The 16,957-nt window shown below is 51.1% G+C and overlaps 1 protein-coding gene across 2 annotated transcripts in view; it reads right to left on the bottom strand.

The window, feature by feature from the left end:
- Positions 1-16,957, bottom strand: part of LOXL2 (lysyl oxidase like 2) — an 86,573-nt gene that overhangs the window by 3,279 nt on the left and 66,337 nt on the right. The window contains exons 10-17 of one of the 2 annotated variants that reach the window (XM_014956090.1): positions 16,697-16,880; positions 12,546-12,697; positions 11,270-11,314; positions 11,043-11,165; positions 7,449-7,614; positions 6,632-6,875; positions 2,970-3,085; positions 1,546-1,682 (exon numbers count right to left, since the gene is read on the bottom strand). In XM_014956090.1, coding sequence (XP_014811576.1) covers positions 1,546-1,682; positions 2,970-3,085; positions 6,632-6,875; positions 7,449-7,614; positions 11,043-11,165; positions 11,270-11,314; positions 12,546-12,697; positions 16,697-16,880 — 1,167 coding nt within the window. Of the gene's footprint in view, positions 1-1,545; positions 1,683-2,969; positions 3,086-6,631; positions 6,876-7,448; positions 7,615-11,042; positions 11,211-11,269; positions 11,315-12,545; positions 12,698-16,696; positions 16,881-16,957 lie in introns of both variants that reach the window. The other variant, XM_014956915.1, reaches the window with a different exon arrangement.

Genomic DNA, 16,957 nt, shown 5'->3' with positions numbered 1-16,957 from the left:
TCTCTATGGTCCCTTCCAACTCTAAAATTCAGTGAAATTCAGTGAAAGAACTGCCTTGATTAAAGCCAGATTGAGATGACACCTTCCCCCGTGCACCACGACAGACCCTCAAACACCTTCTCTGTTTCACACAACGGCAGCGCAGCCAAAAATAATTCCTTTTCCCTTCACTCCTCTCCAATTTAAGCGGCGGTTTTAGACCCAAAGAATTCCCCCCCCCAACTCCACCCACCTGCACAAAACAATCCGGAGGAACTGTCTGAGCAAACGCCACCAGAAAAGCAATATTTAGTCCCAAAGGGAAGGGAACGTCGCTTACAAAGAGCTCAAAAGCTTAGTCCAAGACAAGAGGAGGCTGCTGTGCTTGTATCATGGAATCCCATGGGGTTGGAAGGGACCTCTGGAGACCATCTCCTCCAACCCCCTGCCAGAGCAGGGCCACCCAGAGCAGGTCCCACAGGAACCATGTCCAAGTGGGTTTTGAATGTCTCCAGAGAAGGAGACCCCACCACCTCTCTGGGCAGCCTCTGCCAGGGCTCTGCCACCCTCACAGCAAAGAAGTTCCTCCTCATGTTGAGATTGAACTTCTTATGTTCAAGTTTGTGCCCATTTCCTCTTGTCCTGTCCCTGGGCACCACTGAAAAAAGACCAGCCCCATCCTCCTGACACCCACCCTTTCAGTATTTAGAGGTGTTGATCAGATCCCCCCTCAGCCTTCTCTTCTCCACCCTCAAAAGCCCCAAGTCCCTCAGCCTTTCCTCGTAAGGGAGATGCTCCAGGGCCCTCCTCATCTCTGGAGCCTCTGCTGTCCCCTCTCCAGCAGTTCCCTGTCCTTCTGGAACTGGGGAGCCCAGAACTGGTCCCAGTGCTCCAGCTGGGGCCTCCCCAGGGCAGAGCAGAGGGGCAGGATGACCTCCCTCCACCTGCTGCTCACACTCTTCCTCATGCCCCCCAGGATACCACATAAATACATATATATATATGATATTAACAACTTCAGCTGCACCTGGACTGTGTAGGACCATCACATATTACATGGACACAGATTTCTTAAGACTCTCATCTCTAACTGTTGGGTTTGGCCCTGATTCATCACTTGATGCCCTGGTAACACTTCATAGTCCTGCTAGATAAATTCTTTATCTTTTAGGTCTCCTGGGAGTATCATCTTTCCATCCCCAGAGCTTTATAGCACTGTAGGAGATGTCCAAATAAACTAGTTGGGTATGTTCCATAAATGAGAAGATAAAGGCACCAGCAGAGTCTCCAACCCCCATTTTTTATTACATGGACACAGATTTCTTAAGACTCTTATCTCTTAACTGTTGGGTTTGGCCCTGATTTATCACTTGGTGCCCTGGTAACACTTCATTGCCCTGTTAGATAAATTCTTTATCTTTTAAGTCTCCTGGGAGTATCATCTTTCCATCCCCAGAGCTTTATAGCACTGTAGGAGATGTCCAAATAAACTAGTTGGGTATGTTCCATAAATGAGAAGATAAAGGCACCAGCAGAGTCTCCAACCCCCATTTTTCCCCCCCGTACCTGGAAGAGGTAGTCGCCGGGGGGGACATCGGTGATGTCGATCCACTGGCAGTCGATGTCGTGGCGATAGACGTCCCAGCAGCCCACCGTGATCCCCTGCTCACCAAAATTGGCACATTCGTACTGTTTCTGCACATCTAAACGAGGAGAGGCAAAGGCACAAGGTGTTAGATCCAGGGACAAGCCAGGCTGGGAATTGCCCACCCTGGGCCAGCCCAGGAGAAGGGCAAGTTCTCCTCCAGCTCCTGGTGAGTAGCTTCCTCTTTAATCATAGAATGATTTGGGTTGGAAGGGACCTTAAAGATCATCTCATTCCAAACCCTCTCCATGGGCAGCGACACCTCCCACCAGCCCAGGTTGCTCCAAGCCCCCTCCAACCTGCCCTTCAACCCCTCCAGGGATGGGGCAGCCACAGCTTCTCAGGGCAACCTGGGCCAGGCTCTCACCACCCTCACACCAAAGAAGTTCTTCCCCACATCTCACCTCAATCTTTCAGGGTCAAACCCTTCCCCCTCCTCCTAGGGCTCCCCTCCCTCATCCAGAGTCCCTCCCCAGCTTTCCTGGAGCCCCTTGAGAGACTGGAAGGGGCTCTAAGGTCTTCATGGAGCCTTCTCTTCTCCAGGCTGAACCCCCCAACTCTCTCAGCATCCCTTCCCAGCATTTCCATGGCCCTGAATGGTTTGCAGTGGAGGCAGCTCCTGTTCTGGAAGTTCTTCTCCACATCTCACCTCAATCTTTCAGGGTCAAACCCTTCCCCCTCCTCCTAGGGCTCCCCTCCCTCATCAAGAGTCTTTGAAGCATCTTTGAAGCCATCAGTTGTATGAGAACAACAACAAATTCCCAGCACAAAGGGCTCTGGGGAACGTACCTGCTAACCCTTTCCATGGGCAGGGACACCTCCCACCAGCCCAGGTTGCTCCAAGCCCCCTCCACCCTGCCCTTGAACCCCTCCAGGGATGGGGCAGCCACAGCTTCTCAGGGCAACCTGGGCCAGGCTCTCACCACCCTCCCACCAAAGAAGTTCTTCCCCACATCTCACCTCAATCTTTCAGGGTCAAACCCTTCCCCCTCCTCCTAGGGCTCCCCTCCCTCATCCAGAGTCCCTCCCCAGCTTTCCTGGAGCCCCTTGAGAGACTGGAAGGGGCTCTAAGGTCTTCATGGAGCCTTCTCTTCTCCAGGCTGAACCCCCCAACTCTCTCAGCATCCCTTCCCAGCATTTCCATGGCCCTGAATGGTTTGCAGTGGAGGCAGCTCCTGTTCTGGAAGTTCTTCTCCACATCTCACCTCAATCTTTCAGGGTCAAACCCTTCCCCCTCCTCCTAGGGCTCCCCTCCCTCATCAAGAGTCTTTGAAGCATCTTTGAAGCCATCAGTTGTATGAGAACAACAACAAATTCCCAGCACAAAGGGCTCCAGGGAACGTACCTGCTTCACACTCGGTGTCCTCCAGGCAGAAGCTGGCTTTGTGTCCCTCAGCCACCTTGGTTCCGTTGAGGTTGAGTAGATCGTAGTGGGTAAAAACCTCCATGCTGTGGTAATGCCTGCAAGGCACAGACAGGGAGAATTATCTTTAGGGATAAGAGACATCTCTTTAATTAATTTACCAGGTCTAAAGGGCTGCATAGTCTGTCCCAACAGAGATGGTCTGGTGGCTGGGGCATGACAACGAGTAGCCCAGACTCACAGAACGATCCGGGTTTGGAAGGGACCTCTGGAGATCATCTAGTCCAACCCCCTGCCAAAGCAGGACCACCTAGAACTCAACTCAGTCCCTCAATGGATATGTTTTTACCTCCTGGCATTTCATCTCCTGGCCACGGGGGTAAATCCAGGGCAGCACGAAGTGTTAGAGACCAAGGAGGAAGAGGGAGAGAAACCCCAGCCAGGAAATATTCCCCTGGGCATCATCCTCCCTCCATGTCTCCATCGCCCAACGCCGCCTTCGCGCTGGCTCCCGGCCTGGATATTTGTTTATATATCAATTACTAAAGCTGTTCCAGGGGAGAGCCTTGTCCCAGCTTTTGGAGAATCACACCGTGTTTTATAACGGCAAGGAAAGGTGAAAAAAAAAATAAAAATAAATCAAAGCCACCATCAGCCAGGTCATCATTTCTAGCGGCCCCGTCGTTTGCCAGAACAAGAAATTATTTCACCAGCTCCTCCAAAACGGAGCTGGATGTACCCAGAACCAGCAACCTGGCTATTTCGATTTATTTATTTAATTTAAATTTCTTTTTAAGCAGCAGAATTGCAAATTTGTTGGCAGAAAACTTCACAACAGATGGAACCAGCTCCTCTCGGCGCTCGGATCCCAACAGCCCGACAGCTGGGTTCACACATGAGCCGTGTCATCATTTTAAAGGGGGAAAAGTGTTGGTGTCAACCTGGGCTGGGCTGAGCAACAGGGACACTCCAGCAGCAAGAGTTCAGAGACAGCCCCAGTCTGTGCTGCACACCCCTCGCTGCAGGGTTAGGATGGATATTGGGGAAAATCTCTTCATGGAAAGAAGAAACGACCGTGGTGCTGAGGGACATGGGTCAGTGGGGGTTTGGGCAGCGCTGGGTTGATGGTTGGACTCGATGATCTGAAAAGTCCCTTCCAACCTGGACGATTCTATGATTTTGATGAGCAAAGCTGGATCTCAGCAGGGTTTGGGTAACACTGAACTCTGGAACACCAACCTTTTCCACACCACGCTGCTGCTTCAGCAAAAAAAAATAATGAAGGCAGTGCTTCGGTCCCGGTGAAGTCCCTGGGACTGGCAGAGCAGGAAGGAGATGGAAATACCCGATGGAAACAGAGCAGTGTGTGCCACGAGGTCAGGGCTGGGCACAGGAACACCATCAGGCTGATGCAATACATTGAATTTCATCCCAGCCTCGGAATCGGGAGCAAACCCACAGCGTGAGCACATCGAGGGGATGGGGAGAGGAACTGGGAGGTGCTGGGAGAGGAACTGGGAGGTGCTGGGAGAGGAGAAGGTCCTTAAATCACTGCCTGTCCACCCCAGCTACGGGGACACCGCGCCGGGCCACTGGCTGGGCTGGGCTGGCTACTGAAACGACCGAGAGATGCTCAGCTCTGAGGAGTGAGGCAACTGCACAGACAGGCCCTGAGTCAAAAGCCATCGCTTCGGAGTTTTATAAAAATAAAAATAAAAGAAGGAGAAAGTGTAGAAATCCTCTCCAGCTGTAAAAACAATCATGGCTTAAAAAGCTTCAGCCACCGTTATCGCAGCATCGCTCTGCCCCCACCGGAGGGGGGGCAAGGAGGGAAGGGGAGGAATTTTTTCCTCTAGAGTGGGTTTCTTCTTACCTCCTCCCGCCCTTCCCCCAACCAAAGAAAAATAAAAATAAAAATAAAAATAAAAATTGCCACCTGCCACAAGCGAATCCCTTCTCCCTCCCTGCTCCAGATATTTCCCCTTTTTTCATTCTACTTCCACATCAAAAGCTGGTTCAACAGAAGCTCCCAGTGATGGACTGGGGCAGCTGGGAAAGGAGAGGCAATTCCACAGCGGCATTTTTGAGGCCGTCGGATTTGGCTGCCTCCGCTGAAAGTTTGAGGTTCTCCAGCCTGACTCAGTTTCTGAGCTATGTCTGAATCATTCAAAGAGGTGTTTACATTGGGGTGTTTACAGACTGGAAAGATTGAAGAGGAATTGAGTTCATCCCTCCTCTGGATAAACAGGATCCAGTTTAAAGCGCGCAGATGGCTCTCAGACTCTTCCTGAGCCTTCCCTGGTCTCACCTCGTGGAGTTTCTCCCGACCAGCTCCAAGCGTTCTCCTTTTTAACCAGCCCACGATGTGCTCAAAGCCTTGTGGTCCCCACAATTCCCTCAGCCCCTTCCCAACAGGGCCAGAAAGGCAGATAAAATAGCACTGGTCTGGCTTTCCTCCTTCCCTAAACCCCAGTTTTACAGAATCATGGAATTGTTGGAGTTGGAAGGGACCTTCTAGAGATCGTCTACTCCAAGTCCCCAGCCAAAGCAGGGCTGCCCAGAGCACATCACTCAGGAGCATCCGGGGGGGGCTTGAAGATCTCCAGAGCCCCCCCTCCCAGCAGAGGGGCTCCAACCCTCCCAGCATCTCCATGATCTCCTCTGGCCCCGCTCCAACAGCTCCATGTCCTTCCTGTGCTGAGGATCCAGAGCTGGACCCAGTGCTCCAGGTGGGCTCTCAGACCCCATGCTCTTCCCCCTCTCTGTACATACACGTATACACTGTCCTCACACACACATCTCTCCCAATGACAGCCCCACTCCTCTCACACCAGTCCCTAACGATAATCCTTACTGGAATAAGCTGGTTTCTCCACTCTCTGAGGACCACGGCTGCCCTAACAGAGGTCACAGCTCTGTGAACGTGGCTCCAGCGTTTCCAACCAGCCCCTTTTGGGTGGCACAAAGGGACGGAAGGAGGCACCGACCGCGTACATAGAATCATAGAATCATTGAGGTTGGAAGAGACCCTTGGGATCATCGAGTCCAACCATCTACACTACTCTACAAAGTCCTCCCCTACACCATATCCCTCAGTACCCCATCTAAACATCCCTTAAACCCATCCAGGGATGGTGACTCCACCCCCTCCCTGGGCAGCCTGTTCCAATGCCCGACCACTCTTTCGGTGAAAAATTCCTTCCTAATGTTCAATCTAAACCTCCCCTGTTGGAGCTTGAAGCTGTTCCCTCTCGTTCTGTCACTAATTACCTGTGAGAAGAGACCAGCACCAACCTCTCTACAGTGTCCTTTCAAGTAGTTGTAGAGAGTGATGAGGTCTCCCCTCAGCCTCCTCTTCCTCATACTAAACAGCCCCAGCTCCTTCAGCAGCTCTTCATATGATTTGTCTTCTAGACCCTTCACTAGTTTCGTTGCCCTCCTCTGCACTCGCTCCAGCACCTCCAGATCTCTCTTGGATTGAGGTGCCCAAAACTGGACACAACACTCGAGGTGTGGCCTCCCCAGTGCTGAGTCCAGGGGCACAATCACCTCCCTACTTCTGCTGGTCACAGTATTTCTAATCCAAGCCAGAATGCCGTTGGCTTTCTTGGCTACCTGGGCACAACCATCTCCGGGGCACTCACCGGTGACAGTCGTGCCAGACCCAGGCGTGGCGGCCGTTTTTGGGGCGGAAATCGGACTGCCCGTTGTTGTGGATCTGGGAGGAGAAGCGGAGGAGGCGGCGGTAGCCGGAGGTGACGGAGGTGTTGACGGCCGAGCTGGCCAGGCAGTTCTCCTCCAGTGCACACTGCAGCATGAACATGGGCCTGTCCTCCAGGTAAGCTGTCTGCTCCACCAGCTCGGCGTTGAGCACCAGGTCGGGGGCAGCTGTGGCAGGGAAGGCTTGAAATTAATTTATGGGCTAATTAAAGCACCCCCCCATCCAAGCACCAGCCCCTTCCTCACACTTCCCTCACAGCAGTTGAAGCGTCAGACCCAATGACCTTACTTAGGTCGGTGAAATGACATAATTTTGCACATTTACAGACTGCTTCTTGCCCTTTTTAGCTAAACCACAGAAATAATATATAAAAACTAGGCTAAATAGAAAAAAAAAAATGACAAATACCCACTTAAAAGTCACAAAACACGAAGGCTGAGGTTGCTACAACAGCGCAAAGAGTTCACACCCTCTTTATATTCTTATAAAGCTTAAAACCCACTTTCACTTTGACAAAAGCCCCTATTAAGAAAAAGAATAAGCCTTTAAACTCGACTTGAGTTTCCTGCATTTAAGGACTTCTTAAATGCAGGAAAAAGTAAGACTTGAGGCAGCTCAGCAGCAGCAATTTGCTGCTGTTCTGATACATCCAGCGCGTTCCTCCTGAATATCTCAGGGGTTAAAAAAACCCACCAAAACCTCGCTGCCAAAATGAAATAAATAAACCCAGAATGACTCACTCTCGGAGCAGGACACGCCGGCACCAAAACGACCCCCTCCTCTGGGACAGGAGACCTCGGCTCCGTCGTGCCGACAGTGGGCCAGGGACATCTCCGTCCCCGAGCACTTGACCCCGCTCATCACCACGTTGTCGGCGCTGACGTCCCCGTGCCAGTACCACGTTTCCTGGGCAGAAAAGCAGAAAAAAAAAGGCATTTCTCAGTGTTTCATAGACCTTGGGGGAATATTCACTCCCTTCTAACCTGCGTTCTCCCCCGAGGGAGATCAACACAAGAGCACACACCACCAAGGAGACACATTTTGCCAAAGATGCTGGAGTGGAGAAGAGTAATTTGGGAAACGAGCCCAAATCCCTTTAAATAGAAGGCTGGGATTGGGATTAAACCCCAGGTTGAGCAGTTTCCCTGCTCTGCCCAGTGTTAAATAAATCTCTCTCCTTGTTCCTGCGCTGGTTTAAATCTCTGCTTGTTCTAACCCAGCTGTAAAGTCACTTTTCCACCCCGCTCTGCCCATCCTGCTGATGAATTCATCCTCGGGAGGTTTGAAGTCATCTAGGCTGGGCCTTTGGGAGCGATGCCCAGCAATTAAACCTCGTCTGTCTTGTGACATTTGTGCCCTTGGGAGGGCTGCAAGAAGTGCCAGAGCAGCTGCTTGCACAAGGAGGGGAGGCAGAATTAACGTTTCCACTAGAAATACCAGCAGAAACAAGGAATTTGAGGAGTATCAGGACTAAAGGGGTCTGTATCTCTTGGTTCCCAGGGGAGGGATGTTCAAATCCCGCTTGCTGCTCCTCTTCAGCACCCAGATTTACCAAACTTGGGGGAAATGACACGCAGAATTAACACACAAATTAACACCACTCCCAAAACTAAGCCCACTGAACCCTGACGATGCTGCAACAGCGAAGCCTGGGAGAAGGGGAGGGAAGGAAGAAGAAAAAAGTTAAATAAAAAAAAAAAATAAGAAAAAAAATCAAAGTGTCAAAAGTGGGGAGCACGTTTCCAGGAAAAGAAAACCCATCTGTCCCATGGCTCCCATGGCAGCAGGCTGGTCGTTAGCCCCGTTAACGAGGCTCTCTGCACACCCACACACAGGGCTGCCCTGTTCCACACAGTGTGGCTTTATCCTCACGTCGCTGGTGCCGCCGGGATCCACATAAGGGCCTTTTCTGTTCTAAATACCAACAGTCTCAGCCCAAGGAAAAAAAATGTCTTGTTTCTTGCTGGGCTCTCAGGGCTATGTCAATAGAGCCAGGCAGCTGGAAAGGCCAACGTTCAAGGGACATGGCCACCCTGGGCTCCTGCTCTCTGCTTGGCAGGTAAATCAGCTGGTGGGACCAGTTTGCACATGGGAATGGCCACCACAGCAGCATGGCCAGCTCCAACCTTCTCCCTCCAACCTTCTCCCTCCAACCCCAGCGTGGCCCTCAAGGACCTGCAGATGCCCTCCCCGACCATAGATAAGTGTTGAATTGGTTGGAATCCGCTTGCCCAGGAGCCCAGTGTGTCCTCCTAGATCCCAGTTGCCAGACTGGGCTCTCCAGGAAGGGTTTTAACCATCCCCTGCCACCTAAGGTCCCTCCAGCCTTCCCACTGGGCAACAACCAGCCCCGAGGATGCCGAGGTCATGAGTCATTTCAGGGCTTTCTTGCTCCTCCCTGCACAAAACCAGCAGGCAGTGGGCAGAGATGCTGATTCTTACTGGTTTTATTGCTGGATGTGAATATCAAGGAGAGCAGACACAGAGGAACCCCCTGGACCTCCAGCTCAGAGGTTGGGAACAGCCTCCTCTCTCTGCAACCACATTTCACTCAATTTGCCCAAGTTTTTGACATCCGGAAATTGTTTGGGGAAAACAGTTTTCCTTCCAGAACTGATCTAAGGCTGTTTTCTGCCTGTGGGTTCCCATCTATATAAACACACACAAAGTTTGTTTATTCAGTGGGCCATTGGAACCTAAATTTCCCCAAAGCTGCTGGCGATGGTTGGTTCTTGGTTGAAATGCCTCACAAAAGGGGCTGCATTTCCAGAGCACAGCAGGGCAGCAAGGAATTACTTTGTGCTAGAGATAAAATTACCAGTTTATTTTAGAATCCTCAATCCCAATTTTCCCAATGTCTGGGAGCTGCAATAAACACCCAGATGTTACATATTTCCTTTCAAAACCTACTTGCTAGAGATAAAATTACCAGTTTATTTTAGGATCCTCAAACCCCATTTTCCCAATGTTTTGGAGAATAAAGGCCCAGAGGTTACATATTTCCTTTCAAAACCTATCGTTATACCTAAGTCTGCCTGCCCTTCTCTCACCTTATGGTCCTTGAGGGATGTACCAGTAGAAAAGAGCATCCTACACCAGGGATATTGACCTAAACTGGCTAATTTACACCCGATGCCATTTATCCATCAGGGAATTGAGTGGGAAGCTCTTGCCCCAGCTCCTTCCAGCTCTTAGTCACCACTCACTTTCCTCCAGCCAGCACAGCAGGCTGCCATCGTCGTGCCAAAGAGCTTCGCTGGGAAAGAACACTTTATTCCTTTGTGGTTTATCCCAAATTGGTGGCTTTTATCCCGTTTATTAAGCGCCGTTCTCGGTCATGTGCAAGCAGGGAGGGCTGAGGGTGCGTGTCACGGGAGGAGCAAGAGTTACATCCAGCTCCCCCACAGCCCAGAGCACACTCTGTGCTGAGAACTAACTACAGGAGCAAAATCAAACCGTTTTCAGGTGACTTGACGCCGGGTTAAACTTGGTTTCTCAACTCCCCGCCGGCTCAGGGAGGGTCAAGAAACTCCACCCAACCATCAGCCCAACCAGGGTCAAGGCAGCCAGGCTTCCCAGAAGCAGGAAAACAGCAGCTTTGCCCAGAGCTGCAAGAGCTCCTTCTCCTCTGAATCTCCCCCAGTGGCTCTTGTGAAATGAGGTTGAACCTTCAGGGCATTTCCAGCTCATGCTTTGAAGCTGGACACTGTGATTTATGCTGGAGCGAGTGCAGAGGAGGGCAACGAAACTAGTGAAGGGTCTAGAAGACAAATCATATGAAGAGCGGCTGAGGGAGTTGGGGCTGTTTAGTGTGAGGAAGAGGAGGCTGAGGGGAGACCTCATCACTCTCTACAACTACTTGAAAGGACACTGTAGAGAGGTTGGTGCTGGTCTCTTCTCACAGGTAATTAACAATAGAACGAGAGGGAACGGCTTCAAGCTCCAACAGGGGAGGTTTAGATTGAACATTAGGAAAGAATTTTTCACTGAAAGAGTGGTCGGGCATTGGAACAGGCTGCCCAGGGAGGGGGTGGAGTCCCCATCCCTGGATGGGTTTAAGGGATGTTTAGATGGGGTACTGAGGGATATGGTGTAGGGGAGGACTTTGTAGAGTAGGGGAGATGGTTGGACTCGATGATCCCAAGGGTCTCTTCCAACCTCAATGATTCTATGATGATTCTATGGCTTGGTGGGGTTTTTTTTTGGCTTGGTTGGTTGGATTTTTTGTTGGTTTTTTTTTGGTTGGTTTGTTTTAAAAGAGCTTTCCTCACCCAGCAGAACCTACCCAAGCATGCAGATGCCACTGTATCTGAAAGGTGGGCCCGGGGACTCACCTGGAAGGCATGGCTGGCAAAGCCCAGCCCCAGCTGCCGACACACCACCATGGCCTCCACGGTGCTCCAGTTCTCGCTGCAGACGGTGCCCCACTTCAACGTGCCGTTGCGTTCGGCCAGGACCTCCACCCGGCCCTCGTACGGGTTGCGGCCGCCGCTCAGACGTAGCTGCAGGGCATAAAAATCTCATCCATCAACAAACACCAGAGCAAAAGTTCGGCCAGGACCTCCACCCGGCCCTCGTAGGGGTTGCGGCCACCACTCAGACGTAGCTGCAGGGCATAAAAACCTCATCCATCAACAACCACCACAGCAAACTTTACAGGGAAGACGCAACAGTTGGGCAAGCAACGCTCGGGGTCTCCTCATGGCTTGTGGTTAAAGCCACCAAGCCCAGAATCCCCAGTTCGGGTCCCAGCAGACCAGTTGTGGTCTGGTTCTTCACCTCCTACCGTGGATACGGAGCAGCTCAGCATCTGGAAGTGGTCTCTAGCATAGCAGTTTTAAGAGAGAACCACCACCCTGCTGATGGAAGCTTCCCTTCTCCACTCCCTTTGGACCTTTGGCAGGAGGAGGACTCAGAGGAACCTGTGTCCAGTTCATGTGGTTGAAGCTTTTAAGCTCCACGTGGCAAAGATGTCACAGCCACCGGGGTACCACTGTCACGAGATCCCATCACAACAGGGACATCCACCAGCTTTACAGGGCTGCTGGAGCACAAGTTAGAGCTGAAGTGGCACTTATAAATGGGTGGAGCTTATAAATGGGTGGAGGACTCAAAGCTCAGTACAAAAAGGAGCATCATCCCTATTTCCACCTGGAATACTGTGTCCAGCTTTGGAGTCCTCAACACAGAAAGGACATGGACCAGCTGGAACAGGTCCAGTGGAGGGCCACGAAGATGATCAGAGGGATGGAGCACCTCTCCTATGAAGACAGGCTGAGGGAGCTGGGAGTGTTCAGCCTGGAGAAGAGGAGGCTCCGGGGAGACCTTATAGCGGCCTTTCAATACCTGAAGGGTGCCTATAGAAGAGCTGGGGAGGGACTCTTTGCCAGGAGGGGTAATGATAGGACAAGGGGAAACGGTTTTAAATTGGAAGAAAAAAGATTCAGATTAGATCTCAGGAAGAAATTTTTTACTATGAGGGTGGGGAGACACTGGAACAGGTCGCCCAGGGAAGTTGTGGATGCCCCATCCCTGGAGGGGTTCAAGGCCAGGCTGGATGGGGCCTTGAGCAACCTGCTCTGGTGGGAGGTGTCCCTGCCCAGGGCAGGGGGGTTGGAACTAGATGATCTTTGAGGTCCCTTCCAACCCAAACCATTCTGGGATTCTATGATTTCTCCCCCCCATCTAACAACACAGATGTTAAAATCTAAATTAAACAGGCACCACTCTGGGGAAATGACCCCCACCCAGACACCCTGCTCTGCACGGGAGGGTGGAAGATGCTCTGGGATGAGAACATCTCACCACTTGCACGTGGATCTCGCTCAGCTTCTTACCTGGTTCTGGAAACCCATGGCTGGGACGTTGCATCTCACGGCGGCGTCTTCCTCGTGGTTACAGCCCTGCGACTCCGTGTTGAATTTACAGTCCGTCACCGACTTCTCAAAGCCCGTGCAGTCGATTTCGTTCAGGTGAATCGGGCCCATGCCTTGGGGAAGGAAAGCAGAGAAAAAAAAAAGAGTCCTTACCTCCTGCCCAGGCTGCTGCACGGTGAAGAAATAGCCAATTAACAGTTTATTAATACATCGCAGGCATCACGCTGCCCTCTAGCATTCAAAACACGGTAATCCGGAAAAATTCCAGTGATTTCTTGTAAAAACAAACCAAAAAACCCTGCAAGTTTATTATTATTATTAATAATTCTACTGTTAAATTCTTTCCAGGAGTCTCTGGGATCCACAAAAGCCAAGTGTTCCTTGTTACATAATTTACAAACTTCAGCTGCAGGAATTCGCAAGTTGTGACCTTTTCAGTTGGGTGCACAGGCTGGAGTCTGCTCCCAGTCAAGCCCTGACATTTAACTGGGACATCCACACGTTTACTGGGATGACAAAACACACCCCACCACGGGGATGCCCCAGGAGCCAAGTCAATCAGCTCTGGGGCAGCTGAGGGTTACGGATTCCACCAACGCCGATGGGAACGGGAGAACAAACATCCTCTCGTACCACAGAGGGTGGTCTCAAGGTGCCAGGAGCCAAATTGAATAATTTGGTTCCTCCTTGGACAAGTGGCAGCAGAAAATCATCATTTCTACCAAAGAGACACATATGAGAAGGCAATAACCTCCCCTGCAAAGCTCTCAGGTCCTGTTTCCATACTGAGCCCAAAGCTGGCTTAAAGGAAGTTTGGAGGATGAATCCAAGGTTCCAGCAGATGATCTTCATCCCAAAAGAACAACCAGAGTCTTTCTTGGAGCCCATAAAATCCATGAGTAATTGCTGGTGGAAACATACTGGATAGTTTTGACAGGAGATCCATACAAGTAGCAGATGTAGAATTTCTGTCTCCAGCAATTTCTAGGAAGCTCTCAGAGATGGGAAGCTGAGAATAAAAACATTTCTGACCTTTGCTAGCAACGTGCTCTCTCCAGATACTGCATAACAGATGGATATTAGGAAACATTTCTTCATCCAAAGAGTTGTCAAGCCTTGGAAGAGGCTGCCCAGGGCAGTGGTGGAGACACCATCCCTGGAGGGATTTAAAAGCTGGGCAGACGTGGTGCTGAGGGACATGGGTCAGTGGTAGTTTGGGCAGAGCTGGGTTGATGGTTGGACTTGATGATCTGAAAGGTCCCTTCCAACCTGGACAATTCCATGATTCTGTGATTGTCTCGTTTCCCTGCAGCCCTTCCCCAGGCACTTCCATCTGAGCTGCAGGTTCACCCGTCTCTGGTCAGCAACGGGGAACATAATGATGACAGTGGTGACAAAAGGCAAAAGCCAAAGAAAAAGTTTCCAAGAAAGCAGCATCCACCCACCAATACCCTTCACCAGTCCTTTCTAGCTGGTGGAACACCAGTTTGGAGTTCCCCGTGTTGGTACACACCACAGGAGGCTGCTGGAGGCCAGGCTGACCCATCTGGGTAACGAAGATCGAAAAGCAACTGGTTTCTTCCATTTCTGGCAGCATTCTTCATCCTTGCAACACCATTCCCATCACAGCACAAGTGATGAGGGCCCTGCAGAGCCAGAGCTGGACCTCTCAGAGCATTCCCACCATGGGAATGACATCCCAGCTGCTGGCTCTGCTTCTCCCTCTGCACCCAGAGATGACACAAACTGCCCAAAGTTAAAGACTGGCAGAACTTCCAACTGGACCCTGACCAGCAGGCTCCTGGGCACACCCTGCCTCTCTATGAACCCTTTTTGCTTTTATTTTCTTGCTCCTCTGGAAAGGAAAATCTTACCCAACGTCAAGCCTCCTCCTTTTAGTTCAAAGCAAAGGGCTGACACTGGAAGGCAGGAAAATGTAATTGGTTTATTAAACTGTAGGTGGGATCTTTTTGCTTAAAACCCTCTTCCTACTGCCATCTGGAGCCTCTCTAACTCTGTGTGGATGCCAGCACACCAGGGACTCGGAGACCTAACCGTGGGTGACAGTTTAATGATCTGTCTGGTGAACCCTTCACCTCCTCAGACTTCTGCCCAGGCAGAGGGAACACCAAAAAATTACATAAAAAACCCCTTCTCTCTAGCATATTTCCACGGTTGCGTGGCGGGGTGAGTCAGGGTGTCCCCTGGAGCCGCCTTCTGACCACAGCAGCGAGAGCCACAAAAGCAGAAATGTCAATGTATTGGGTCCATTCACAGAATTCACTTGGCTTTGGCCACCTTAGTGCTTCAGCCACCCCATATCCACCCGTCGCACAAGATCTATACAATGATGGAGCAGACCCTAAGGCCAAGGCCAACGGGGAACGTGCATCTAGCCTCTTTTGTTTGTTTTTTTTTCACTGAATTTCACTGAATTTTTAGAGTTGGAAGGGACCATAGAGATCATCTAGTCCAACTCCCCTGCTAAAGCAGGACCACCCAGAGCTTGTCAGAGCATGTTACTCAGGAGCATCCAGGTGGGTCTTGAAAATCTCCAAAGAAGGGGACTCCACACCCTCCCTGGGCAGCCTGTTCCAGGGCTCTGCCACCCTCACCGTGAAAAAGTTCCTCCTCTTATTTGAGTGGAACCTCTTCTGTTCCAACTTGTGCCCGTTGCCCCTTGTCCTCTCACTGGCACCTACTGAAAAGAGTCTGGTGGGAAGAATTTCCTCCCAAAATCTCATCTCCATCTCCTAAGTTTTGGTTTAAAACTGCTCCTTCTCCCTGATCAAGAGTCCCTCCCCATCTCTCCTGGAGCCCCTTGAGGGACTGGAAGGGGCTTTGAGGTCTCCCCGGAGCCTTCTCTTCTCCAGGCTGAACCCCTCCAACTCTCTCAGCCCCCCCTCCCAGCAGCATCTCCGTGGCCCTAATTAATCTTTGAACCCACAAATCCACCGAGATGGGGCTGTAACAAAGCAAAGCGTAAACCGCGTGCGCGGAGACGGAATTTAACAGCCGCGGAGGCGATGTTTCGGGCCAAAAGAGCTCTTTTTCCTACCACGACGTGAGGATCCAGCTGCCGTAGGAAGTTACTGAGAGTTTTTCATCCCCAGGGGAGCGTTTTGACGGGGTGCCCTGATTGATTGCTGGAGTTGGAACGTTAAAAGGAAGCGCGTGGGACCGGGCAGGAGCTACTAAGAGTTTCCAGGCTGCAGGAGAAGGCAGGGACGGCGCGTTCTCCTCCCTCACGAGGCAGCCACGTCCCCCCCACGATGATTATTCCCATTCTGAGATACAGTTAAACACATCAGCAGCTCCCTGCGTCCCACTGTGAGGTTTTTTTTTTGGCAAATCCCACAGATAGGTCATATTTTGAAGTTTTCCAGACTCCAGACGGCACCGCTGTGCTCTACACGTGCTGTCACTTTCCCCGCCCTTTTCCAAGCCGTGGCTGAAGAAATTTCACCCATTCATTTAGTCTCAAAATAAAAGGTTTTCGTTGGGTATCATTTTCTTCAGGGGTTGCACTAAGGGAGCAAGGCATGTGAATCAGAAGGTGGTTTGAGAGGGCGTCCGTAAGGCTTGGAGTTGCCATTTACCACAGTTTGGGATTTAAACCAACTCCCAAATACAGGAAATCCAAACCCAAACCTGGCTCTGAACTGTTCAAATGCCCTTCTATTTATAATGGGCTAAATTAACGTCCTGGTCTTAAATTGGAGAGCTTTTGAAGTCTAGATCCAGGACACATTTTTGCCAGGAACCTTCTAGTAATGCATCCCACCATGATGTGAACCTGGAGAACTTGTAAAGAGAATTTGAGAGCAACGGATGCGATAACGAAGAAGTAATTACTGGAACAGCTGTCTGAGGGAAAGGTTAAACTCCTCATCACTAGGCTTCTTTCAAGGAATCCTGAATATCTTTCTAAGTCACATATTCCAGTTCAGCCTCAAGCTCCTGGACTCGAGAGACTTATTAATGGGTAGTAGAAGAAATTCCTGGTCCCCAAGACAAACATCCCAGTCAAAATACGCTCTGCCCTGAATGGTGAAAGAGTTCTGGGAGGTGGACAAGGCAGGAATGGTCCCCAGAGCTGGTGCTGCTCTTACCTTGCCCGAGCCTGGCCCCCGTGATGGCCTCCTTGGCGCTGCCGAAGCCCAGCTCCCGGCACACCACGCTGGCCGACACCAAGTTCCAGTTGTCATCACACACCGTCCCCCACTCCCCGTTCTTCAGCACTTCAACCCGGCCTTCACCGGTGTTGGCACCCCCTTTCAGCCTCACCAGTGGTTGCTGGAAGACACAGACAGAAGGGATGCTATTCCTGCTGGGAATGAAGATCCTTTTCTTTACAGCATGTGGCCGCAGGC

The sequence above is a fragment of the Calidris pugnax genome, unplaced genomic scaffold, assembly GCF_001431845.1.
Source record: "Calidris pugnax isolate Ruff unplaced genomic scaffold, ASM143184v1 scaffold6, whole genome shotgun sequence".
In the NCBI taxonomy this organism is placed as follows: domain Eukaryota; kingdom Metazoa; phylum Chordata; class Aves; order Charadriiformes; family Scolopacidae; genus Calidris; species Calidris pugnax.
The sequence above is the reverse complement of the archived record's forward strand: the minus strand, read 5'-3'. Positions and strand labels throughout refer to the sequence as shown.